Source organism: Oryzias latipes, chromosome 15 (assembly GCF_053564925.1).
Source record: "Oryzias latipes strain Hd-rR chromosome 15, Olatipes_Hd-rR_3.1".
In the NCBI taxonomy this organism is placed as follows: Eukaryota; Metazoa; Chordata; class Actinopteri; order Beloniformes; family Adrianichthyidae; genus Oryzias; species Oryzias latipes.
The window spans coordinates 14,152,903-14,178,372 of record NC_136251.1 but is presented as its reverse complement, the minus strand read 5'-3'; the positions used below and the strand labels follow the sequence as shown (position 1 = coordinate 14,178,372).

At 40.6% G+C, this 25,470-nt stretch overlaps 1 protein-coding gene across 4 annotated transcripts; it reads left to right on the top strand.

Annotated features, from left to right (window-relative positions):
* On the top strand, positions 1 to 25,337 carry b3gnt2b (UDP-GlcNAc:betaGal beta-1,3-N-acetylglucosaminyltransferase 2b). Of its 4 annotated transcripts, none has more exons than XM_023963141.2 (3): positions 1 to 286; positions 17,564 to 17,690; positions 22,781 to 25,337. In XM_023963141.2, the coding sequence occupies exon 3, from the start codon at positions 22,802 to 22,804 to the stop codon at positions 23,993 to 23,995; it is 1,194 nt and encodes a 397-aa protein (XP_023818909.1). In that variant the 5' UTR covers positions 1 to 286; positions 17,564 to 17,690; positions 22,781 to 22,801; the 3' UTR covers positions 23,996 to 25,337. The 4 variants fall into 4 exon arrangements, with proteins under 4 accessions (XP_023818909.1, XP_078787929.1, XP_078787930.1 ...); XM_078931803.1 differs by having other exon boundaries at positions 48 to 398; XM_078931804.1 differs by lacking the exon at positions 1 to 286 and adding an exon at positions 7,767 to 8,045.
* The last annotated feature ends 133 nt before the right edge of the window (positions 25,338 to 25,470 follow it).

The window sequence follows — 25,470 nt, the reverse complement described above, 5'->3', positions numbered from 1 at the left end:
GCACTTAATAAAACTTCTTTAATCAAAGGAGCTGTAGCCGCTGCTTTTCTCGGATCGAAAACGACCACGAGCCAACATTAATGTTTGCGTAAGCTCGCACGCGCGTGTGCGTCAGGGGAGGGAGGGTGCCCCGCCCAGGGAACAGCGCGGCAGTTAGATGTTCCGACGAAGACGAAGTTCAACTGTGATCAGTTCGGAGCGGAAAACGGGGAATGGATTTATCTGACCGGGTTGCCACCGCCGCCGCCGGCCTTACCATCGGCTGAAGACGGGCGTCTGAACCCAGGTGAGCCCCGAGGACGAGGCGTCCGCCAAAAAACAGGGGTCGTTTTCAGGAAACGGCGCCCAAGGAGGAGGCAAACCGGTGCCTGATTAAGTGCGTGACACCTAAGTTCAGGGTGAGCGGAGTCACAGTTAACCTTAAAAAAAGTCAAAAGTCACGACGGGAAATAACGGAGTGGGACCATTTTAAGGCGCTCCCAACATTTTTAGTATTGTTTTTCTTAGTTTAATCCGCCGTCTCTCGTCTGAGTAACCTGTTCAAAAACTTGTGTTAAACGAGTTGATCGCTGTTTGTCACGTGCGGAGCCGGAGACGGGATGTTCCGTTACCGGAACACGTCTGGCTCAACCGAACAGGCGCACGAGCTCTGGTAAAAATATTATCCAGACACGAACCTCTGCCTGGAGAAAAGTGCGCACTGCTTCCACCCAAACAAACAAGACACCGCCATGGAGACACTGAGCGAGCAGGACCGGGGGGGGGGGGTCCGGGGGGGGGGGGGGGTCTGAGGTGTCCTGAACAACTAAATCAATAAGTGCTGCTTGGTTGTGTGGAGCTGATCTCCTGCAGAGTCCAGATTTCAGTTCACAGCAGCAGATGTTGGTTTACGGCCTCGGCTTCACTCACCTCCATTACCAACATTGTTTTATTTTTTTTTAATTTTTTTTTCATTTTGAAATTTACACTTCCCTAATATAAAATGGCATTTCAGTTAATTTTTTGCTTTGAATTAATTTTAAATTAACTTAAAAGTTATTACATTTTTTATCTTAAATAAATACCCCCCCCCCCCTCTGAAAGTTAAACCAGGTTGAACCAATGAGGGACTCGGGATTTGGTAGTGACATATAGATGGCGTCCCTTTTAATTTCGCAGAAGTGCCAACCGTTTGAGCATGGTAGAGAAATGAAAAGTTGTGGTTTGTGCCCGGCTGGAATTCTATGACACCAAGTCTTTCCTAAATCTGAATAGAGCTGTGAAAGGAAAAGCCTGGAGCAATATTCACCAGATTTTGCCACCTGCAAATGCAAATAAATCTGCTAATGTATGACCATAATCAACATTGCATTGTTAATTGCAAAAATCATTTTCATTTGAATTGTGGTACCAAAACCCCATGTTAATTTAAAATGCAATTGATCTAACTTTTATTCAATCTTTTTTTTAAATGTTTACCTTTTGCTACATCCTGTCAGGAGTTGCCACGGCCAATTAGCTTTCACTGATTCACACAGGTGATTTTGCCGACAGTTTTCACATTGGAGGCCCTTCATGACAGTTGTAATTTTTTATATTGAATTCTAAATTGTAAAATGTATTCTTAACTTGCAATCCTGAATTGTCCATTACAAAATGTTTTTTCACTTTTTATGATAAAATTGCAAGTTGTTGTCATTTCTTCAGGTCACCATTATCTCATCAAACCGCTCTTCCCAGGTTATGGTGGTTAAAACACATGTAGGTTTTCAATTTTTTCCCCCTTGAAAATGATGTACAGTTTTTAGGGTTTTTCATGCTAAAGGTTAAATATGGTAATGCAAGAGGTTTTTGGGGTCCCCCTACCTGCTACCTTATAAAAAATTACACTAGTAATGCCTAAAATTGAGCTCTTATAAAACATAAAATGATAACTCTCCCCTCTCTCCTGTTGAATAGTGAAAAACATCTGGCGCAATTATCAACATTTCCAATTTCAGTTGAGATGTTCTGCACATATATTCCTGCCGAAGGAATTTCCATCCTTGAGTGTTTTTGGTTCTGAATAAATGAAGCAAAGATGATCCAGAGTCAGTGGTGACAGGAGAAACAGATGGTACACTCCCATGTCAGGCTCGCTGCAGAGCAGAACGCTGAACTAAAGTGCTGTGAAAAATGCAATTACAACTGTGACAAAAACCCAACAAAATGCAGAATATGTCATGTTATAACTCAGATGACAGACCACCAGTAAAACTGTACCCTTTGTATGCATACACCAAGAAGAGAAAATCTCTCGGAAAATGAAAAAAAAAAAATTGAATGAGTAGAAGTACCTAACAGGTTCTGCTAAACGAAATCTAAATTTCCATTTAAAAAAGCCTTTTATTCCCTGCTTTGAGTGTTTTACCTGTTTTTTCCTGTCCTGAACCGTGTTTTGCCTTAATCTTTTCCTAATAAGCCAGCTATGTGGAAATTATGACATTTGTATAATAACAAACTTATATAACCAATGCTCTGCTGGAACAAATTGTGATGCGAGATATTGTAAATAGTTAATGTCCCATTCTGATCATCTTTTGAGCTGTTACAAACACATCCCAGGGCTCTATTAATTATGGTTATTTCGTTTTTTGCCAAAATCCCCAAATCCTTTGTCATTTTCTAGGACAGTTTCTGCAGAGTAGCAGTAGTTCATCAGAAATTTGCCTCCGAGTTGTGGGCAGGACTGTTGGCGCAGAGTAGGTCTGCCCCTACATCCCATCATCCGTTATTTACACCACATGTGTCAAAGTCGAGGCCTGTGGGCCGCGTCCTACCCGCCGAGTAATTATGGCTGAGGCTTGCAAGAATGGGTGATTACCTGCCCAATTGGGGGGTTTAGATTCTAAGTTTGTGGGCAAAAATAGCTTTGGGCGGGTGGACATCATTTGGGCGGGTTTGGGTTAGGTCGGTTCCGTGGTTCCTTATTGAAACCACAGGGACATGCAGTCAGGGATGCAGGTGAGCCAGCTCCTCACCTGTAAACTGTCCTCTCCATCATGAGGATCCAATAATAAAATCAAAATGTATTTTGCATGTTTCCTTTACAATAACGGCGCAGAGTAGGAGGCAAAGGCATTTCGTTCGCACGAGTTAATCATTTCGAGGGAACAAAATAGTATTTCCAGGGAACGCAATATTATCTTTAGGGCTGAAACGATTCCTCGAGTTACTCGATTACAAAAATTCCTTGAGGCAAAAACTCTGCCTCGAAGCCTCGTTAAATTCCTATGACGCGCACTATACGCGCAGCGCAGGGATTTGATTGTGTCACACGGACCGTTTTTTCACACGGACCACACCTGGAATTTAGTTGGCGCAATGGCGGAGAATAGATCTATAAATAAACGGCAGAAATTGTCTAAAGTGTGGGATCATTACACACTTAATAAAGAAGAGAACAAGGTGCAGTGTCTCTACTGCAAAATAGAGCTGGCATACCCGCGCGTGCCGCCGGCAGCGAGCGAGGGGCGGCGTCAGCCGCTCCGCGCCCCCTCTGTGGCGACCAGCGCGGACCGCCGAGGGGGCGACGAGAGGCAGGGGCTGGGACAGGCGGTAGCTCGCCTTTCGGCGGACCGCGAGGCTTCTTTAAGCATTGCAAAAATAACAAAAGCATTATTTTTACACGAAATATAAACAATGATAATAATCAAATATGTTTTTCTGATTCTTTTATTTTTAATGGCCTTCCACTTTGGTGTTGTGCCACCCTTTCAAAGTCTTCTGCCCCCCCCCCCCCCCCCCCATACAAAATGTTCTAGCTCCGCCACTTCTCAAGACCAACTTAAAAACACCAAAGGTAACATTTGCATCAGAGCGGATCTTTAAAATCAAATGCTTGTTCATTTTACAACATTTTTGTTATGCAAGATTTGTTTTGGTTGTTCAAAAACACACACAAATCGTTTTATCCGATTACTCGATTAATCGATCGATTAAGTGCTAGATTAATCGATTACAAAAAGAATCGATAGCTGCAGCCCTAATTATCTTGTGGGAAAGGAAAAGTATTTCATGCGAAAAAGATATTAATTTGTGGGAACAAGATATTAATTTGTGGGAACGAGATATATTTTAATTTTTTAATGTCAGGACACGAGGTCCGTAGTTTTTGCTGTAAAAGCACAAAGATAATTTTGTGTCCAGGCTTTGTTTGTTCTGTTCTGCAGCATGTTCATATTTTATTTGACTAGATATATTTTCATGGATGGCAAAACCTTTTGGGATATTCATAAGCTTTTTTTTTATATAAATAAAATGACATAAAAGTTAAGAAATTTTAGTGTTTTACAAATCTTGTATAATTCTGACAGAATATATTTTTACGGAGAGCAAAATGTTTGAAAATTCTTTAAGGTTTAGGTGGTTCTATCCTGAAACAAAATTGCCGTCTGTTTTTATTATGGCCCGCAGCACTCACAGAGTGCAAGGACCATATTGTAACTGGTACGAGGGTCGAACACTCATTTGTATTTATGTTTTGAAAAGTTACATTTTAAAAGTGTTTAATTCTCCCCTGATACATAGAAACAGTCAGGATTAGGAAATAAAGCAATTTCCATCAATAAAATCCTTAAAGGCAGACTATAAAATGCATTTTTTTGTGTTAAATTTAAACTTTTTAACATATTCGGAGGGGGTCATAAAGTATTGTTCTCTTCTGTAATCTGCTTCCCATTGCTGTTTGAGGAACTACAACATTTGGTACTTCCTGGATCGCGTCAAATTCAGGAAAGGGGGGGGGCTTGGCTCAAAAGAAGGTCAGAGGCAGGAGGCTGCTGCTTTCTGCAACAGAGAAACAACAGCACCAATCAGCAGCTCTTAGCAACCCCCCCTTTTTTTGTCTTTTGAGCAAATACTGCTTATGAAGAGAGAAAGTGTTGCACAGGTGGTGCAGTGTCAGGGTTGATCCCCACTCTCCAACTATGACTGCCTCGTCGATTGGTGAGATTTCAAATGGAAATTTCCATCACAGACTCTTAACAGATGAGCTCTGGCTTCACGCAGCCGCCTGCTCCTGCTCAGGCTGACCTGCTACTCACCATGCCCATGTTTACTTCAAAGCTAGATTACCACACTGCGCTCCATTCTGACCGCCCCAGGAAGTTGGTGGGCTTTAAACTATTTTGAATGAAAAAACAAGTTTCAGATTACAACTGATAAGTACTTCCTTTCTAACTTATGACACAAGTCTCTCTGCTCTTCAGCATCAGGCTGGTCATGTTCAGAGCTCAGTGATGTCTTGGAAACGTAGATGACCATCATCAGGGTGATGAGCCATGGCAACCAATTAGCAGCAGCTCCATCTGAATTCAAAGGAGCTATTGAAATACAAATATTATGTTTGTTAAAAGCTGCAGAGGAGAAAGGAGTCAGGATGTTAAAACTGTAGTCTTTGTTCCATTTGTTCCAAATGTTATGCTGACATTATTTTTTAGCTGTTACATGAAGTGACAAATACAAACAAGATTTTCTAAAAATGATTCACATTAATAAAGGAAATTTCTGTTTGGACCTAAAATCAGTCATATTCACTTTGAATGTTAGGATTTATTGTATTTATTTATGTTTTAATCTTTTTTCTTTTTTGTCCCCTAGGACAGAAATGTATTTTTTTGTTTTAGTTCTCACTCTGAACTCTTTCAGGTCAATCTGTGGCTCTAATTTAAACTGAATGAGGGATTATTTTAGATTACAATGGACTTTGTTCATTACTTTATTAGTCTTACACTTAGCCAGTTCCGAACAGACCAGTACTTCCGTGACTAATGGATGAGTTGTTTGGTAAAATCTCGATTCCTGTGGTTAGCGGCTGTTTACAGTAATTCATGGCAGAGGTCTGAAATGAGAGCAGAGTGGGATCTGAAACTGAGGATGACTCCGCAGCTGAAGGCCGAAGCTTCCTGCTAACGAAGCTGCACGCTTTCATGTTTCTGTGTGTGGATGGAAACCTGCTTTCAGGCTGCCATCTGCGTCTTCATCACTTTGTCTGCACGGAGTTTTGCCTTACTACAGACAAACTCAGCTTTTCCACAGCAGCCGACCTTTAAAGACTCCACAGGTTTATCTGGGAGCTTTGTCCTGGGTTTTTCACTTTAAACATTCACCTTTTCTTGAAGCAGTTGCCAAAAATGAAGACCCTTCACTTATTTCACAGCTGATGCAAATGTCTTTATGTTTTTACTGTTCAACTAAATGCTCTTTGAAGACCTTCGTGGTCTTTTTCTTGTTTCTCATTTAAAAAAAAATGCACTTCAACATTCAGAAGATCAAATCTATTTCAAACACGGTTAAACCTCATGTTAGGACAGTCTACCATGTCTTTTCCATAACAAAAGGTCAATCTGTCTGTTTCTGAAAGACAAAAGTGCAGGAACTTTGGTTCAGGTCGTTTTAAGATCTTTGTTTTAAAGTGAAGAGCATGAGTTGAGAAACGCCTTCAAACCTCTTTCTTTTCCTCTCTTGTGACTTTGGTTTTGAAGGTCAGTGATTTCAGCTAATTTTAAATTGGAAACATGCCCACACCCAAGGGTGAAGCTAATTAAAGTTCTCATTATGTCGTCTTTTTGTCGTGTTTCACATCTCTGCAAGTAATCCCTTCTTGTTCTGGTTTATGTTAGAAACCTGGTTGTTGCCTTAGTTCTTTCTTTTTCTGTCTCAATTGAAATGTAACTGTTTGTTTAAGCCAAAGCTTTTACACCTTCCAAGCAGGAATGGGGATAAGATGCATTCAAATGTGTTGAATATTCAGCTAAAGGCCTTCGAGGGAGAGCAGGCTCTGCAAGTGCAAAATCTGCAACCACATTGAATGCTTACAAATGAAAGTGGCTGTCCTGACTGGATGTGTATGGAGTGATATTTCTGCCACCACGTTGCACACAAAACTTTTTAAGTTGCAAATGAAAATACTAAATGTTTGCTTTTCAAATGTATTTATTTTTTTGCTTTCAAATTTATTTTGCAATCAAATTTTTCAATCAAAGACTTTTTTTTGCTTTTGCAAAACACATGTTTTTGCATGCGTTGTCAAATCTCGCTTTTTTCCTATCTTTGATTTTGCTGACTACACTGAGCGTGACTTAGCGTGATTAAACTGCCACCGCCAAAAATGTTTTCGCATGCGTTGCGTGTCATCTCACTTTTTACCCATCTTTGATTTAGCTGAGTTATGTTTCTGTTTAGCGTGACAAAGCTGCCATCAAACAGCTGCTGATTGGCCCAGAATCTAACCAATTAAGTCGCCATATTTATCTAACATGGTGTCTCCTACCGAGGCAGAGAAAACTAACCAGTTCTTTGTACCCTCAATGTTGTCTCTTTGGATGAAGCTGTTTTCATTTTTATCATTTTAACAATAATTCATACTTTCTTTCTTTTTTAGCATTGATTCATTTTTTATCTGGTCAGATTTTTGAATTTATGGCCGAGGATTTCCTGAAACTGTAAATAAACTGTAAAGTTTATCTACTGACATTATATTAATAGGCCTGTGTGTGATCTGAGAATCTTCTGGAGCAAAATATTAGTAAAAAGTTTGATTTTCTTCAAGATCTGTTTGTTAAAACAAAATTCAATTCAATTCAATTCAATTTTATTTGTATAGCCCAAAATCACAACAGCAGTCGTCTCGATGGGCTTCGGAGTAAACATGAACTCAAAATGATCATGAATACAAAGAGTTCAATAGGAAAATACTAAAATGAACTAACAAACTGACTAAGCTATACTGTCATCCCTGCCCTTAGACCCCCCTTCGCGGTAAGGAAAAATTCCCAAAAAAACGGATTCCAGAAAAAAACGAAGAAACCTCAGGGGTGCCCACATGAAGGAAGGATCCTCCCCCAGGACGGACAGGCAATTTACCAGAACTCTTAGAGAAGAATTAACTTATCTAAATCTACAACTACATAAATAAAGTCCAGCAGACGAGCTTCATCCAGCCGTGGTTGGGGGGACAGTCAGGGGCGCGAGTTGACCCTGAGACAGGAACGACAGCCAGGTGTAGGAGCAGGAGCAGAGACGAGGTACTCGGTCAAGTAAGGAGGTACTCGGTCAGGTAAAAACAATAAAAGATTTAAAGCACATATTATTTTATGCTGCACAAGTGTTTGGGATTAGGTCAACAGCAATAATAAGCAAAATAATAATGGCTCACCAAAAGAGACTCAATGTATTTAGCAGAAGCATTTTTAACTTTTATGTTCATTTTCCCAGTGTCTTATATTTTATAACTCGTGAGCGATTGTCCAAAGTTTAAAAAAAAATTCATGAAAAATGCTATTTTCTCTCAATATTTCAACATTTAGTGATTAAAATGATAGATAGATAGATGATTTTATTAATCCCACAATGGGGAAATTTCATTTATCTGTGGCAGCAACACGACATTCAGAAATAATCTATATAATATAACATCAATAAAGGACATCACAAATTACATTTATATTAGATAATTAAAAATATTACTAAAATTATTATGAAACATTATCAAAAATGAGATTCTTATTAAATAAAGAAATAAATATTAAATAAATACAGCTGCAAAAGTGTTAAAAACATGCGGTCTGCAAAACATGTAAACTGTAAAAAAACATTACAAATTTTTTCAAAATACAGAAATAACTAATGAAGTTCACACCAAGAACAAAAACAAACAACTGTTCAGGAACAAAAAACAATTTAAAATTGAAAAACAACAACTACAACAAAAGTAAATGAATCAATGACTAAACAGAAAAACACCCGTGGGACCGTGGAGTGTCACTTGGACACGGTGTTGTACAGTCTGATGGCTGTGGGGAGGAATGACCTGCGGTAGCGCTCCTTCTTACACTGAGGGTGCAACAGTCTTGTGCTGAAGGAGCTGGTCAGCGCCTCTACAGTTTGGTGTAGGGGGTGGGAAGGGTTATCCATGATGGATGTCAGCTTAGCTAACATCCTCCTGTCCGCCACCTCCTCGATGGACTCAAGTGTGCAGCCCAGGACAGAGCCGGCCCTCCTAACCAGTTTGTTAAGCCTCTTCAAGTCTCTGCCTGCACTGCCCCCCGCCCAGCACACAATTCCATAAAGGACCACTGAGGCCACCACAGTGTCGTAAAAGGTCCTCAGCAGCTGTCTGCACACGCCAAAGGACCTCAGTCTCCTCAGCAGGTGAAGGCGACTCTGGCCCCTCCTGTACAGAGCATCCGTGTTGTTGGACCAGTCCAGTCTGTTGTTCAGGTGAACATCCAGATATTTAAATGTGTCCACAACCTCAATGTCTGAACCCTGGATGTTCACCGGTGACTGTGGTGGTGAGGACCTCCTGAAGTCCAGGATCAGCTCCTTTGTCTTGCTGGTGTTAAGCAGCAGGTGGTTAACTTCACACCAGCTAACAAAGTCAGTGATGACCCCCCTGTACTCCTGCTCATCCCCCCCTGATACACAGCCCACAATGGCACTGTCATCTGAGAAAAAAATAAAATAAAAAAAATAAAATAGTCGTTCAGGTTTAAATCTTAAAAAGTGTTACTTCCTGCTGGACGGAGTCAGAGCTCAGACATCTTTTGTCTGCTGCAGACATTTTGAACACGCTGGTCGCTACACTGACAAAAATAAATACAAAACTCTTTTATTGTAGCTGCTTTGCTGCTCCTTTTGGGTTTTCCTCTGAGAGAAATGGGCCAGAATGGTTGAAAACGGCAGAATCCCGTCAGAACAGAACCGACACAAAGTCAATATGAGACAGAGACACCTGATTGGTTGGAATCTGGACCAATCAGCAGCTGTTTGATGGCAGCTTTGTCACGTCAAACTGAAACGTAATTCAGTAAAATCAAAGATGGGTAAAAAGGGACATGACACACAACGCGTGCGAAAACTTTTTTGGCGGTGGCAGTTTTATCACGCTAAGTCACGCTCAGAGTAGTCAGCAAAATCAAAGATCAGAAAAAAGCAAGATTTGACACAATGCATGCAAAAACATGTTTTGCAAACGCAAAAAAAGTTTTTGTAAGCAAAAAAAACTAATTGAAAAGCAAACATTTAGTATTTTCATTTGCAATTTAGAAAGTTTTGTGTGCAACATGGTGGCAGAAATATCACTCCGTAGATGTGAGGATGTCACTCATGAAGATCTAGGAATCTCCCATCTGCAGGAGTCGGCAATTATGACCCCTTAAGCAGATGATTCACTGAAGAACTCTGCTACAAACGAATGTGCAGAGCAACAAGTGGGACAGGCGGCATTTCTTGTTCTGCAACCTATTGGAGTGAAAGGTCACTAATGGTGCCAAAACACTGACATCAGCAGAAGGCTCCTGGCTGGGGGTGGGGCTTGGTATTGGTCCCCCTCTGTGAGAATAAACGAACATCTAAATCTCTATTTTAAAAGAGCTAAGTGGGGTTAAGTGCAAGATGACGAGGTCACTGCTTTTCCTGGAAACTTGTTAAATTAAGTCTGTCCGGATTCTTGTGGACATTTCTGACATTCATATAAAGCACAAGGTGCCAGTTATTAGCGGGTGTCACCGACTCAAACCTAAACAGAAGCCATTGACTTATTTCAAAGTGATGCGGTAAGGCATAAGTGTGCATGTGTGAACACTATCTGTTTTGCGAACATGTTGACTTGTGGACATTTTTGCAACTAACAGGTGTGTTTGCAACGTTTGGGTGTGTGTGGATGGGCCCAGCTCCTTTGGGATTTGTATTACATCTGAACCTTACCGTAATGATAAACATCCAGCAGTTTGTTGCTCTATGCCGCTTCATGGTTTCACGCCCCCCCCCCTCCTTTGATCACCCCCCTATCCCCCCCTCTCTAACATCCCTCTCTCTTCTCCCCTCCTTTCCTTTTCCGTCCGGTCCAACACCAAAGATTTTCAAAAACGATCAGAATGAATAAAGTTTGGCCTCGATTACAAAAGGGGTTTATTCAGACATACCTCTGGTTTGTCTGAAGATTCAGAACCCCTGTTGTTAAAATAAAATATGTCCAACACAAGAGGCCTTCAGCTCTCATCTGTCTGCCCAGCTGTTGGACAGGAAAAGTTAAAAAAAAAAAAAGAAAAAAAAGTGATACGGTAATTAAAGTGGAACTGTTTATGAAAAACTGACTCAACCCCTTTCCACCCTGCAATTGCTGATTCTGGTTTCTGTGTAATAGATGATCCAGAAAACGGTGTTCTTGACACGTTTGACCTCCAACTGCAGACAGATGCTTCCTTCTACTCACACGGAGGTGTCTCAGCCTACCCGTTTTCAAACATTACTCTCATCTCTGCTAAAAACGTTTTCACAGACACCACGCCCTCTCCAGAGGATGTGGTCGCTCTTGATCCTTTTACAGCAGGATATGAGCTGTTTGGAGTTTGCATATCACAAAATTGTCCCTGTCGTGTCTCCTTTCACAGAAACTTTGCATTCCTCAAAAGCTGTGGTTCTCATGCTCTTCATAACCCAGTGGAAACCTAAATGGCCTCCAGTGAAAGCTGGAGTATGGAAGCGATTGTGTAGCATAATTAAAAATAATTTAAATATTATTAGGCGGAAATGCTTCTATGTAGTCCTGAGAAGCTTTTTTACAATCATCGGGAGTGCAAATCCGTCACAAAGCCATCTCCTCTGCCGCTAACACAAAGCTACAAGCCAGGCCGCACTGCTCCTAGTGTCTGTGTCTTTTGGCAGCTGGACACACGGAGATAGCACTGACGTCATTGCCCCACTTCTCCTCTGGAAATGCTAAATCAAATTGAATTATGCGACACTATTCGCAGGGTGGATGATAAAATGAAAATGCAATCCCGTCTTTGCATTTTTTTTTAAATATGACACAGAATAAGCTGTTTTTAATTAGAAAATGAAAAAGCATTTTGAAGTATTGATTTTTCATTTTAATTTTGAGTCATTTTGATGCAGTTACATTTTGAAAATGATCCATTTTAATTGTTAATCCATTTCAATTGTCACATTAGACATTTCTAAATGAATTTTGCTACACATTTACAGAGACCTTTTTGAAAATGAAATGTCAAATACCATTTAAATTATCATTTTAATTAAGTGACAGAATAAGCGGTGTTTAAGAAGAAAATGAAGAAGCATTTTGGCGGATTGCTTTTTCATTTTCATTTTGAGTCAAAAAATGCAGCTTCATTTTGAAAATGAAAAGGCATTTCTGGTTTTGACTTTTATTTTTAATTATGCTACACAATCGCTTCCATATTGGGGTTCTGCTTTATGCTGGTTGAATTCAGTGCTGCATGTTTGCTGGCAGGTTTTTCAGTGTGTCATGTTTCTGCTCCTGTCAAAGGGAAACCTGGAGATGTTAGCTCAGCTCCGACATGTCTGCTGGATTATGAAAAGTGTGTGTTGATGAGCTGCAGCTCGCTGAGAGGCCGGGACGGACGCTAGTTTGTTGGAGGGAAATTCCTTTCTATTTTAGGGAGGTGTCTGGTGAAGTTAACATTCTGCGTTTTTGTGTTTAACCTCATCTTATTTTGCTTTTGAGGGTAAAACAGTTCACCAGATTAGTGCAGTTATGTTGGGTAAAGCTTTTTGCTGCGGAGAATTCTCAGATGCCGTATTTTCTGTCACTCTCAAACTATTTATGGGGCTCTCCTCTTTTGTTGTTCCCAGTCACTGGAAGCCTCCACTTGTTCCCTCAGAAATGAATCTTTGTCAATCACGGCATGCGCACCTGCAATATGCAAATGGGTGCATCAAATTACAACACAAGGGGAAGGTGAAGTATTTCTATAAGGCCTGAATCAGCTATGAGTATTGAATAAAACTTTTATAGATGCAGAGATGAACCTGAGGAAACTTGTATGGGGCAAACAGGTGACCCGCACAAAAAGCAAGGTCATAGACCGAAAATGGTTATGCACATTTTTTAACTACGAGCATTCTGAGCGACAGATCATAGCGAACACTTATGCAACAATAAAGCTGGGATCAAATAGGTAAAACACAGGGGTGTCCTCCAAATTTGTCATTTTTTTCGCCCCTCCGTTTTTTTTGCTCCTTGCTCGCTGCTTAAATGTTATAAATTAGGAAATTAACGAGCAGAGGGTAATTTTTATGGGCATCCTATGAGCGTCCTCCAAGCACTTGCATGTCAGGCGGACACCCAGTGGGTGCAGCATTCGCACAGGGTCAGTACTTGCATCCAACTTACAACTGGAGTGGGACATGAGGGCACCGTAAGACAGCATCACCCATAAGTGATTTTATCTTCCATTAGCCTTGCAATTAGATCACAAAACGCCTACCATGTGCATGACAATTGCATGTTCCATTTTCATGACATCCCTTGAGGTAGCAGTACAAGCCTCAAAGGAGCCGCAAGGCACACCTGCACTTCCCTCAAGATGCAGCCGTTCCTCTCTATGACCCTCTATGGGCCCAGGCAACCCAAAAACTCCCTGCACCTGTTCGGACGTTGACCCACATTGGTGCATGTGACTAAGGCTTAAATAAACAGCAGAACGTCTGATTGCACAGTACTGTCTAATGGATAAACGCCAACAGTTTTGTTTAAGCAATTGCTCTCTACACATCTATTGAGCAATTTCCTATTCATGTGCAAGTTCCTGCAGGGGGTGGGAAGAGTCTTGCTAAATTTAAGGTGTTCATAAAAGCAGTTTGAAAAGTGAGGAAATTTGTTTGATTTCTGTGTAAGTATTGTTATTGGCTCGTTTTTGGTTCCCCTGGTTAGTTTATTCATTTCTGTTTTCACTGGGGACTCCACAATGTCCATTGGCTCAGTTTTTCCAGTGAATTACATGTCGACCCACACCATCACACCTTCTCCGCCAAAATAATGAATCAGCATATGTCTGTCAAATTAATTTTTCTTGTGTTCAACTTGTGACATCACCCATTGAAAACGGCTTACTTCCTGCTCCAACTAAATGAAGTCTATTTAGTTGCGATATTGGAAACAGCTATGTTGGAGCCAGACGTTAGTCGATAAGCAGTGATTGGTCCAAATTCGGTCAAACATTTTGAACGTTGGACGTGGGGGACGGCAGGCCCCACATACTTTTATTGAGGCATCTGATTGGTCGGTTTATAACTTGAATAACTTGCACAACAAAAAAAATATTATTGAAAAAATGTAGGATCATAAAGAACATGGCGGAAAAATGTAGCTGGTTATTCTGATAAATAGAATGACTAATAGTTTATTATTTCTAAATAGAATTCTGAGAAATTTTGGGTTCTTGGAGCCAGCGGGTACTTCCTGTTTGGAATGTTCAGTCCAGTTCTCTTATACAAGTCAATGTTTTTAACCAGTCTGCTTGTAAACTGGACTTTAAAGCTTTATAGGATTCTTGGACGATGTTGAATTCAGGAGCAAGGACAGTACTTCTTATAGATTGAAAAGTTGTCAACCATAAAAAAGTAAAGGAAATGATCAAACCCTTCAGCTGCACTCCCAATGTTTGTGCAGTCCATGAAATCTGGTTTTGCAGAACCATGAAAGGTGAGAATTCCAAGACAAGCAAAACAAATGATGGACAGAATGCAGCAAGCCGCCTGTTCAAAAAAACTCTACTTTTAACACCACTGTGTAAGCTAAGATCGAAGGAAAATGAAGCTGTCAAGTTTGTGTCGATCAAACCTGGACATCAAAAGTCCAAATTCAGGAGACCGAGAACCTCAATTATTCAGGAGGGTCAGTGAAAGATATAGACCATAAGACTTTCTTAGTTGCAATTCATGGTCATCTCTGTCCTGTACTGAATGTAATTTCCATATCTGCCTGATAGGAAAATGGCTTTGTGTGGTTCATCCTATGGAATTTCCATTTGACCATGTTGACGGTAAATGTTTCGGTGCACCTGAAACAGACATGACAGCAATGATGTAGCATCTTTGAACAATCCTCACTGCATGTGAAGTATACGGTCTTTGCCTGCTGGACTGGATGGAAATGTTGGACAATAAAAGGTTCTTGTTTTCTATAAGTTGAAATAGTTTTTACTGTAAATAGCTTGGTGGTTTTTTTTCAGGTAAATTATTTTTAATGTGTTAAATGTTTTACAAAATAGTTAAAGTAAAGACAATTCCCACATATTTTGACTAGAGTTTTCAAATTTAGCATCGTGTCAGCTTCTGAATGAATTTCTGGTTTTGTATAAAGAATCAGAGCTCCTGTGTGTGTGAAAGGCTGAACAATCATTAGGGTTTTACTCAAACATGCAGTCTGAGGGGAAAACGCACAGCAAACATCTGGCTTTACTTTAGGGGAGGGGAGGGGAGGGGGGGCTGGTTTCTCTGTTGGGAAGAACATCTATTTTGGTGGAGGCAGAAATCCCTCATGACTCCATAATGAGATGATCCTAACTGCAGTTTTGTTTCATTTCCATCCTGGTTAGTCAATATCACCATATTATCTGTATTCAGTACACCGGGTGAGGGGGTGCAGTGTCTGTAGATTTTTGTCAAACATAATAAAAACTAGGGGTGAAACGATGAATTTACTTCATCAATAAATCGATTTATATTCCTATGATCGATCACAGCTGACAACACATACGTGATGACAATAAAGGATGATCAGTCTATTATTCTGGTCCAATGTGTGGAAACAGTTTGAATTTAGTAAAGACATGTGACCATACAGTGTGGTAGAATGTTGTAACAATGTTCCCTTTGGATCATTTGGATGTGGAAAAACAACATTGGGAAACTAAAATATGAAAGGATTTGATATTTCTTGTTTTCTTGTTCGTACAAATATTCGATTTACACTTGATTATCTTGAAAGAAATACAAGATATCTGGAAAACTGCACCTGCATTGTTCACTAACCAGGTATCTGTCTCTTAGTCACACTGGTTGAAGTTTTAGCAAATGATGTCCTGGATCTATTTTAGGTCAGTGAATCAAACCGAACCAGATCGTTCAAAATGAACCAATATTGACTATAAATCATATTCTCAACCACAAATTAGGATGTGAATTGTATTGTAGTTTAAATGAATCATTACACCCCTGCTAGAAACCAGAATTGGTTCAGATGGTTGGGCGTCTTTGTCCTCAGAGGAAACTCTGAACTTGGACACTGCAATAGAACAATCAATGACAGCACGTGCTGTCAGTGTGTGTTTGGGGCAGGACTGTGTGCACTGCAAAAACTCAATCTTAAGAAAGTAAAAAGACGCTTGTTTCAAAAAATAATCTATCTTTTTTAACTGCAAAATAATCTTATTTAAACATCGTAGCCACTACAGTTTTCTTCTTAAAATATTTCTTGGTAAGCCAAATGTGAGATTTTTTGCTTACTTAAAGAAAAATGTTCAAATGTGTTTGCAGTGTACGCTCAGCAGCAGCGTTTTCCTGCTGTGAGATCAACTGACAGACTTGACATTATATTCAGGACATGAAAGAGATAGATAACTAAAAATATTTTTCACCTCAGGGGTTTTCCAGCTTCTTCCTCATTCAGCGAGGAAAAACCTGAATCCTTCCAGATAGATGATCATCAGAAGCATTGACTCTGTCCGTTATTGTCTGCACTTACCTGTGATTTGGTGTAGGAAAATATAAGAAACCAATTTTACCCTGTACTTTTTAAAAACAATTTTAAAATGTGAGATCTGTAGAAATGTGAATTGTAAAATCTTCTCAAACTTTAGCTGTTTTAAATTCCTTCATGCGCTCAGCTTTTTATGCTGCTGTGAAAATGTTCACCTTGTTTGACCGTTTGATTCCTGCTGCTTCTTCTCCATTCTATGGGTGTATGAAGCTGCTTTATACTTGTTACAAAACTTGCAAAAGCTTGAACTTTTTTTCAAAGTTTCAGCAAAAAAATCCTTATTCAGCAGGATTGTCAGTAATCCTGCTGAATAAGTAATAAGTAATCCTGCTGAAAATGTCAGTATTTCAGTATTTTGCCAATGTGTTTTTGCCAATGTGTTTTACAAATTTGTTATAAAGAAAAAAAACACATTTCCTTCTAGAGCTGTCCAAAAAAGAAAATCTCAGATTATTTTTATTCCAAATTTGATTTTCAATTCTAATTGATGTTTTTCTCCCTGCTTTTACTTTCTTCAACAAACATTACAAATAACAACTATTTAATTTAAAAAAACTATTTTATTTTAACATTTCCTTTGGACATTGGCTTTAATACAAAGTTTAACTAAATAAAATATGTAAATATGTTTTCAGATCCTGTTAATTCAGCAGATCTACACTCTTTTCACTTATACTTGGCTTTAAAAAAAATATTTTTTCAGTGATTTTAATTTCAATTGTTTAGAGTTTCATAACTTGGAGCTGGTGTGTGCAGAGCAAGTTGGTAGAAACCCTTTGAACTGCCTGTGTGCAAATTAAACCACAAACCTTTGAAATCCCCATCATCTCTGAAGCAGGTCCTGCACGACCTCACCGAGCTGCTGCATCTGCAACCACAGTGGTTGGACTCCGAAGCAAATCACATGTTTGCATCGCTCAGCTGCATCAGCAAAGCCCTTTGACTCTTAAGTCCTCTTCTTCCTCTCAGCTCTTCATCACCTGCTCATTCATCCTTTTTTTTTTCCTCCTTCAGGTGAAACCATTGCCCCCCCTCCCCCCTCCCCACTGCTTGTTGTCCCACGAGGCTGGAGGTGAGCATGGGCTAAAAGAGCTGACACACCGAGGCGACTCGAGTTGAGGAGGTCTACTCACCTGTGCAGGTAAAGGTCTGCAGAAACGCAGCACTGAGGAAGGAAACGGGGATTTAATTGAACCGTTAATCAACATGAAGTTATTTGCATATTCTGAAAGTTGTATGGGCGTAAGACTTGACGTAAAACCTGCTTTTCTACAAACTGTTAAATAACCACCTTGCCCCGCCCCCTAAGGGAGAGGCCGCGTCTCTCTGACGCTTGTATCAGAATAGAAATGGGTCAAGCCCCATTGATGACACAAAGCTGTTTCCATGCCACATGTTTGATTTTTTTTTGTTTTTCAAGATTGTATTTCTGATGAAGACAGAGGAAGACTACAGCAGGGGTCAGCTACGTTTATGCCCTGAAGTGCCAATTGTAATTTTCTCCATAACAATTGTGACATCACTAACTATAATGCGAACTCTAATACAAAGAAATTCAAAAACATTTTCAACATATCTGAAATAATATTGCATTCACAAACAGCAGGTCAGATAGTTTTCTTAAACATGTTTTGGCATTAACTTTGAAAAATGTTTTCATTACAATATTAACATTGTGATCATTAAATAAAATGAATTTTATCATTTTATTATTACATTGAAAGGCGTAGAAATATTCAGGTAGAGTTGTTTTTTGTATATTCTTGAAAAAAATATTGAAAAATTGTTCCAGTACAGTCTTGGGATGTATCGCGATACGTTTGGTATTGCCAGACTCTTTCCAATACACATCCCTAATATTACATTTTAATGTCTCGTTAGCAAACTTAGTTTTCGAGATCTTATTGTTGTCACACCTCCGCATGCCACTGTCTTTCGAGCCCCAGGTTGATGACCCCGTGGAATACAGAAACACTGAAAAAAAAAGCAGTACGATTATCTCCAATCCTGGCAACAGAAAAGCAGAAACGTTATTTGGAAAAATTGTGACATAGCTCCTTATTGGCGATAAGTGACTGAAATCAGTCTGACACTGCGACCCTGATCATCACCCCTCCACCGCCATGCATCAATGAGCTCTTTTGGTCAAAATGCACATTCAGTGAAAATACTGCTCCAGTTGCCGTGGTAACATTTGACCTGGATCACAAAGATGTTTTCTGTTTTTTGTTTCGGTTTATTTGTTCCTTTCAAGAAGAATACCACAGTACCTTAACATATTCAGTACACAGCATGAGTCCACACATCTTCATGACTGGAAATGAGCAGTAAGAAGAATTAAGTTTCATATTTTATTTCTGTCCCTATATCACATAAAAAAGCTTTCAATAGGCTTTACCACCTGCTTCCACACACAACACTACTTAACATACGATATATGAGGCTTCCAAGATACATTTTCATCCAAAATTACCCAAAGGAATCCTAACTCAAATACTTTTTTAATTTTTACTGCATTAATTGACAGTTTTACTTCCTCCTGTTTTTTATTAGCAAAATATATACAAACTTAGTCTTTTGTAAATTCAATGAAACATTATTGTTATTAAGCCAATATATTAGTATAACCATTTCAATCGAATATTTTCTATTACCGTTTTTTTCCTGAGCAAAGAATTTCTGTCATCAGCAAACGTTTTAATCATTTGAGACTTCGCAGCTGTCATTTATATATAAAAGAGAAATAATAGGACCCAGTATTGACTGCGCATTTAATGTTCATGCATTTTTGATGTATGACCTGCAAACCAGACATTTTGCTGTCACGTCAGTTCTATTCTGATCTAGTTTGACTGGCTAAGATAAGATGACACGCTGTGTGATTATAAACGGCTGTTAGACATGAACGCATTGTGGGCGAGCTTTAGAATAAACCGCAACAAAAATGTCATTATCATTATGACCGAAAACGTTATCATTCAGAATGAATGAATCCTGACGTCATATTTTCACGCTAGTGATTAAACATCTCCTTTTTTTTTTTGGGTGTTTCTCACAGTCTTTTTTCATCTCTAATGTGAGTTCATCCGGTGTTGCAGCTCTTCGGCTGGGCTTTATCACTGTCTGTGTTAATGTGCTAAAGGGTAACTTCAGGGGAAGTGAGTGAAGCAGTTAACAGGGCGTGCACGGCTTTGTATACAGCTGGGTCTGTCTGAACGGTTGTTTCTTCACATCCAAATTCTCAGAATTCTTCTGATCAGAATGCAATAAGCTTTACTGATATATCCTAACATGAAGGTATATCTTACTGCTCTGGTTTTCATTAAAATGGTAGAAGTCTGACCTCCTACGGGATCAAATTGCTCTTATCAAATGAATCTGCTGCTCTGTCTTTCTAAACAGCCCACCTTCCTGCTCCCACTCACTTCCCAGAAGGCTGCACGTCTTTATGGGATGTACTTACCAGGAAAGGCTAATTATACATGCAAAAGTCGTGGTGGAGGGAGGGGGTTCACAGGAAGACAGACGCCTGTGCTCGTTCCTGGAGCATCATCATCTGAAGCTGCTGTGCTCTAAATTAAAGGGAATGAAACTGGTGGGGGGAGCTGAAGGAAGGGGGGGGGGGGTAAACTGGAGCGGAGCCGTTGCCAGGTGACAGAGAGAAACACAATCCAGAGACAGGAAGGATCCGGTCCTCTGCCTTGAGGCCCGGCTCTGATCCGTTTCAACTCATCTGGAGAAAAGAAATCTGCTGGTTAGATTACAGAAGTGAGCTTTGTTAAGTTTTTTCTGTCCGGGAGTCAGGCGTCCCTCTGATCTGAAGACCTTCATGAGTTCTGCTAAGGCCTCAAGCTTTTTAGTAAAGTCCTCATTCCTCGTGAGCCTTTAAAGGAAAAGCACGCACACCCAATAAAAAAATGTCAGTATTTTGCCAATGTGTATTACAAATTTGTTATAAAGAAAAAAAACACATTTCCTTTTAGAGCTGTCCAAAAAAGAAAATCTCAGATTATTAAATTTGATTTTCAATTCTAATTGATGTTTTTCTCCCTGCTTTTACTTTCTTCAACAAACATTACAAATAACAACTATTTAATTTAAAAAACTATTTTATTTTAACATTTCCTTTGGACATTGGCTTTAATACAAAGTTCAACTAAATAAAATATGTAAATATGTTTTCAGATCAATGCAGCAAATGTTTTGTGAGCTACCGCTAGCTTCAGTATCTCATAAAGAGAAATACTAGAACGCACTCAGCAGAGCATTTTTGATAGCAACGGCCTTGAAACAGATTTTGCTGTTTGTGGTTTGAAGTCCCAACCCCAGAGACGAAAATCTCATGTTTGAGTCATCAGACAAGTTGGTTGGTAGATTAAAAGGAAATCTACCAACCAACTTGTTCCATTGTTTTACAAAGAACACCCATGTTTTATTTTAAATAATGATAATAGGTTAAATGCAAACAGAAAGGAAGTCACAATATAATGAAGACATCAGATAACAGCTGTGTTTTTTAATGAACTCCTGCATTGATTCCTAATCAATCTTATCTCTTATTTTCATAGAGACGATAATAAAATAGGTTCCCTGATTTTATTTTTGTTTATATTTTTTTATATCGGGACAGTAAGCCTTCCAACTGGGTCACAGTAACTCAGTAGAACCGGCTGTCATACAGACAGAGCTTGGAGCGGATTGGAGCTGCCGGTACCGAGAGAATCTATGAATGATCTCATGAACCCAGACATTGAGACTGATTACGGATGTTTTTGTAGAGCTCTTCATAATAAATCAACCTGATCTCTCAACCTCATCCGGGTTTTCAACGCGTTGTAAATGAGATAAACACAGTGGCTAAAAACATTATCTGGAAGCTCCTCCCACACGCAGCCACGGCATCAAACTCAGGAACACATTTTTGGACAGGAGGCGAGCTGAGAATTCACCGCGCAGGGAAAGAGAGGCAGCTGACTGGAATTTGCCACGCAAATCGCGTTCGGTTTGAACGCAGCATAAAAAGCCTCAACAAATGAAATAGATTTTTTAATCCCACCAGAGATGTCCTAAATAACTCTCTTCTGTTTTTGCAATCAATATTAATCAGCAGATTCTGACAAAAGCAGCTTTTCATATCGGCTTTGCACCGAAATGCAACACATCACTAACAAAATGTGTTACATATTGTCCCAAAGCCGCTCTCCTCTGTGACTGATTTAGGGGATTCACATTAATTTCAGAAACACTGCGCTGCTGTAAAGTTTTGCATATCGGCACAACTCGAGAATCTGACCGGAATGACATTCATTTTGTATACTGTTGAAGGGTTGGAGTAGTCAAAAGAATGTCAACGCTGGAGCTAAAGCTCTGGTGTGAAAAGGTCAAACAACATTTTCAGAAACAGCTCAAAGTATAAACGTAATGCTTAATATAACCTGACCATAAACACGATGAACGCTGACGTTTTCTGAATCCTCAAAAACTCCAATGATCTTTGTAGCTCAAAAGAAAGTTTACCAAACAGACCAATTAAACAGCTGAAAACATGGAGGTGCAGATGATCACCTTTAGAGTCTGAAGGTTTGGACTCAAAGGTTAACTTGTATGAACGCCGCTCTTTAGGGTTTCTTCTTATTCGAAGAATAGGATCAGCCCACCTAATGTCAAATGTTAGACTTAAGTTGTTCTGCATTAACTACAATTTAAATGGGAACTTGATTAAATATTAACTTCAGCTTTTAGCCTTTTATTCTCTTTGGTAAGTTTGACTTCCTGTTGTCACATTATTCAACCAACCTCACTGCCATTTTAATCACTAACAAAAGCCATGAGGTTCAGGCGCTTCCCAAAAACAGAGACTAAATTCACATTTGGAGATGGAGGATGTGTGACGCTGCCAGCATGGAAACCTGAGGCAGAGTCAAGCCTCCTGAAAGGCTGTATTGTGTTCTGCCTCACATGCGTCCCTCATTTCTGCTTCAGTTCCGAAAAAAAAAAAAAAAAAAAAAATCCAGACCAGATCAAATGCCAGGTCTCCAGATTCTCTGCTCCTGCTTGAACTGTGCAGCATTTCTGATGTTGGATCATTGCAGAGCTGCAAACCAAAGGCGGAAGATCCCCTCCTTGCATTGACCATGTGATCTCTGCAGGAAGATCAGGAAGAGCTTTTACTTTTCAATAGAGTTTAAAAGTAGATGTTCCTGAAGCTTCCGTGTTCTTGTCTGTCTTCAGGTGGTGTCCAGTGTCCCTGTCATGGCGGGTGTGCGGAAGAAGCTGAAGCTGATAGTATCAGTGACCATGGTCAACCTCTTCATCTTCATTCTCATCTCCCGAAACAGCAGCCAAGTCAAGAATAGTCAAAACAAGATTCACATTCCCTCCAAACCCTTTTGGGCCAAACTGAGCACCAGCCCCGCCTTCTGGAACCGCCAGCAGCAGATTTTGGACTTCCAGAACAATCCTGTCATCTGGGCCAACTCCAGCGGCACAGACCTGCCCGACTGGCTCAATGAGACCAGTTTGACCTCTGACCTCTGCCGGCCTAACTTCAGGGTCACTACTCAGGTGAAGGACTACAACACTCTTCCAAACCGCTTCAAGGACTTCCTTCTTTACATGCGCTGCCGGTCATATCCGATTATGATGGACCAGCCGGACATTTGTAAGGAGCCCCCATTCCTCCTGCTCGCCATTAAGTCCCTGTCACCGCACTTTGACCGGCGCCAAGCAATCCGCCAGTCCTGGGGGCGGGCAGGCGTCATAGCCAATAGGACCGTGGTCACCGTTTTTCTTCTCGGCAATGCCACGAGTGAAGACCACCACCCCGATCTGTCGGAGATGCTGCTCTACGAGAGCGCTAAACATAAAGACATTGTCCAGTGGGATTTTCGAGACTCGTTCTTTAACCTGACCGTCAAAGAGGTGCTCTTCCTGGAATGGATTCAGGCTCGGTGCTCTGGTGCTCGCTTCATCTTTAAGGGGGACGACGATGTCTTTGTGAACACCTACCGGATCATGGAATTCCTGAATAGCGTTTCTGAGCCCAAAGCCAGAGATCTGTTTGTGGGCGACGTCATCACCAACGCAGGGCCTCACAGAGACAAGAAAGTCAAGTACTTCATCCCACAGAGCATGTATGTGGGCTCCTATCCTCCGTATGCAGGGGGCGGGGGATACCTGTACTCGGGGGACATTGCTGCTCGTCTTCAGAACGTGTCCAGCCATGTGGCGCTCTACCCCATCGACGACGTCTACACCGGGATGTGCCTGCGCAAGCTGGGGCTGGCCCCTGAGAAGCACAAAGGCTTCAGGACCTTTAACATTGACGAGAAGTATCGCTCCAACCCCTGTGCCTACAAGAGTCTGATGCTCGTCCATCCCAGGACGCCACAGGAGATGATCAAGATCTGGTCCTGGCTTAGTAGACCTGACTTGACATGCCAGTGATGGAATCGGGCCAACAGCTCGTGAAGTTGTTTGCAGAAGCCAAAGTCACAGAAGCTGGAGGCTGAGCAGGACCTCTGGCAGCTTTATGTTTGACACTTTTCAGACCTACAGGATAAGCGGGCACCATTGTGGCTCCAAGTCTTTAGATGTTTGGCTTTTGTATTTTTATTGACAAGCTAATCCTGCTTTCCTGCTGAGTCAGCGTCTCACACTGAGTACAAATATTTATATCACAACTATTTATGTAGCCTTAAAGTGCTTTAAGTCCTCTCTATGCTGTATTAAAGAGCTGAGGAGGGCTGAGGCGTTCACATGTGGGGGATAGTCAGGACTTTTACACGGGGGGAGGGGGGTTAAATTCAGCCCAAATTCCTCCAAGTTTGTCCTCCGTTAAGGTTGTCTCTGAATTTCAAAACAAGATTCCCGGAAAGTCGCTGATTCCTTAGAAGTCTTCTTCCCTGCAGGTCTGCAGAGCTTCACACGAAGTGCATTTTCAAGCCTGGAGGTGTCCTGCTTCTGAACACAGCTGCTAAAGAAACAGGGGGGGTACTCTGCTCTTTAGGCCTCCGCGGCCCTCATCCAGTGTTTGTTTTCAAGTGAATCATTCATGAAGTGTTAAGGTTGATAATCAGCACACAGCTGCTCAACACAGATACCACGCCCCCCCCAACACTCGCACGAGTCTCCAAAGCTCTGTCCGTCCTTTCAATCTACTTTCGGTATTTCTGTCTAAAGTCAACATGTCTCTAGAGCACCCCCTGCTGGTTGGGGGGAATTGATCCTATAAGACATCGTTGCATTGTTTTAACCATAGCCTCATTTATGCTCCTTTACAGCCTTAAAAATGGGGATCAGTTTTCCACAGGTAATGCTCAGGGGGGAGGCGGGGAAACTCAAATTTTGCTACACCTCTTCACCTCGCTTTGGTCTCCGCCTTTTCTACTGAACTGAAAACATTCATTTCATGCCACACTGTGAGTCGCTCAAATGTTTACATGCTGTTTTTATTCTCAACCTTTTTCTCATTCAGGATCTGTTAGGTTTGTTGTTGTTGTTGTTCCTGGCTTCTCTCCATTCTGTCACTTCTCCTCGTAACGGACTTCCTAGCTTTAAAATTCCATTTCTCAGCTGCTGTCATCGCTGAGTTTGATTTTAAAAACAGTCTAACTGAAGAAACCAAAGAAGTTTCTTCTGAATGTAAGAAATTATCTTGACTGTACGGTTCTAAGCAGAGGAAGAACCAGAGGAAACACAATGCTTTGTTTGGTTTGTACTGTACGTGTAAGAATGTGTTCATCTTTTAAAGAGTTATTTCAATAAAGGTGATATTTGTGCTTTTGTATTCATGTTTCTCCTCATTTCCGCCTCAGAATATTTTCGATACAGAAGAAATTTTATTTTATGAGAAAATGACCCTCAAAGTTGTCATCTGGTTTAAATAAAGGTTATTGCATTTGAAGGTATTAACTCTGGGT

Bases quoted from the DNA above. Each gene is read 5' to 3' on its own strand.
- b3gnt2b (XM_023963141.2), top strand. From the start codon at position 22,802: ATGGCGGGTGTGCGGAAGAAGCTGAAGCTGATAGTATCAGTGACCATG.